This window comes from Xenopus tropicalis, chromosome 5 (genome assembly GCF_000004195.4).
Source record: "Xenopus tropicalis strain Nigerian chromosome 5, UCB_Xtro_10.0, whole genome shotgun sequence".
Taxonomy (NCBI): domain Eukaryota; kingdom Metazoa; phylum Chordata; class Amphibia; order Anura; family Pipidae; genus Xenopus; species Xenopus tropicalis.
The window spans coordinates 56,480,687-56,482,736 of NC_030681.2; the positions used below are offsets into that span (position 1 = coordinate 56,480,687).

The 2,050-nt window shown below is 35.7% G+C and overlaps 1 protein-coding gene across 2 annotated transcripts in view; it reads left to right on the forward strand.

Annotated features, from left to right (window-relative positions):
* fmn2 (formin 2) overlaps window positions 1-1,831 on the forward strand; it is a 40,657-nt gene extending 38,826 nt beyond the window's left edge. For both annotated transcript variants that reach the window (XM_012963713.3, XM_002935817.5), the window contains exon 20: window positions 1,235-1,831. In XM_012963713.3, the coding sequence (XP_012819167.2) occupies window positions 1,235-1,261 (27 nt within the window). In that variant the 3' untranslated portion in view covers window positions 1,262-1,831. The remainder of the gene's footprint in view (window positions 1-1,234) is intronic.
* The last annotated feature ends 219 nt before the right edge of the window (window positions 1,832-2,050 follow it).

Sequence of the window (2,050 nt, forward strand, 5' to 3'; positions counted from 1 at the left end):
CTAATGTGGTTAATCTACTGGCAGTAAAATGTCACCATGACTTTTCTTCTCCTTTAAAAATCATTGCATAAGTTCACCAGAGTTAGCATGTCTCAGCTGTGAATGTTAAAAGCCTGCCTTGTGCATTGCCATATCATTCTAATTTTCCTGCTATGCTGCCAGCCTGAATATATTTCATATTAAGGGGCAAAATTTCTTCTGCTAGGACCTTTGTTTTACCTCATGTCTACTGCTGTTGCCTAGACTTCCTTTGTGGTTCCCACCAAAGCTAAATCCTTACTGATACTGTAGAATTAAGCCTAGAGCTCAGTACAGGCTTTTGTAATTTAAATATTGTTGGGGCTCAATTGCCATATCAAAATTCAGATTCGAGATTTGTACATGCATTGTGCAGTATACATGGATTTTTAATTTTAGAACATGTGGAGTATGAGCCATAGCAGGGTTATAGCTAATTGAATGCAATGGGGATTGTCTGTTGTGGGAAAGGCAGTGTGGGTAGTACAAGGGATAGATCCCCAATGTAGCAGGCAAGTAATTAGGATTTAATACTATGTTTTATAGAAATAGAGATTTCTGGGATTATTGTTACTATGATAATATAGTGTAATTTCTGGGGAAATTGCATTATTTTAAGATATGCTTTTTTGTTGCACATATAAGTATGGGCTCATACAGACGAGCCTTTCTTCCTGCCCTCCCCTGCAGTGGCGTTCTCCATGCATACCGCAGGGAGCACAGGAATACAGATCCCATTTTTTCTTATGGGGCTGCACTAACACAGGTGCATGTAAATGCCGAACGCAGATGGAACACAGGAAAACATGCATGCACAGTAGAATGAATAGCCAAACTTTAACAAAAAAGCATGCTTTTTTGCTCAATTGTGCATGCGTGGGCCCTGGGATCGCTGCGAAATGAGAAGGAAGAGGATTGCTCATCTGCATTTACCCCTGGCCAGTGCAGTTTTCTCCTAACAGGAGCACCGGCCTGGGGTTTCAGGTAACCGATTACAATCATTGGGGGGTGCCTTTCCTTCTCCTTTAAAAAGAATATTCAGAATTTCACACTGAACACATTTTAGCATGTCCTGTTTGTATAGACAAAAAAGGAAGGTTTAGCCTGTATTTTAAGGCCATATTTTCAATATCCTTCTACTAGTGCCCTGCTAGACTTACTAGAGAAACCTAGTATACTATCATTCATTTCCTTTTTGCTATTTTTCTTTTTTCAGAAAGCAAAACTAAGCTTAAGAAGCTGAAGAGGATTAAGACATCAGTTTTTGTAAAAGAATGCAGAAGATAAATGGTTACTAATTTCTAGAAGTTACCTAAATGTAATTATGTGCCATTTTTAAATTGGAAAGCATGAAATGGTTCATAATTCTGCTCTTTGTTGGGACTGAGGGAACGTATGTCTATGTACAGAATAAAAATATTGTTTTTTATTTGTAAATAGGTAAATTATAAAGCTACTTAAGCAATTATGGTTTCACGCATTATGGGTTATTTGCTCAGCAGCTCTAAACCTATGAATGTACAGAGTATCATTTTAGCAGAAATAATTCATAGAAGCCTTTGTAATGTACCATGAGTTCCAAATGTATTCAACTTTTATTTATTTTTTTTTTGTATGTGTAATATTTCCATGTTCATATAAAGTGTTTACCATTCCCTTCATGTCTTTCTTTTCATTTTCCTATACTTCCTCTCCTAAACTATAATGTTATGAGTTCTTGAAATATTAAAACTAATGTGCAATACTTAAGTTTTTCTACTTCAGTTTTTTCTAGATTGTTAATGTATATATAATAAAATTACTAATAAACTGATCTTTGTGTATTTATTTTTAGAAAATATTAAGTTGGCATTACAATTAACATATTTTATTAAGGTGTAGGGTTTTTATACACCCATCTGAACTGACACCATGGTTGTGCACCACTTCAATCCTGGCATAATTTGTTGAAGTTATTGGGACAAATGTAGGCAAATTTCTGGCATGACAAGCAGTGTGAAAAGCAGCCACAAAAAAGGATGATACACTATGA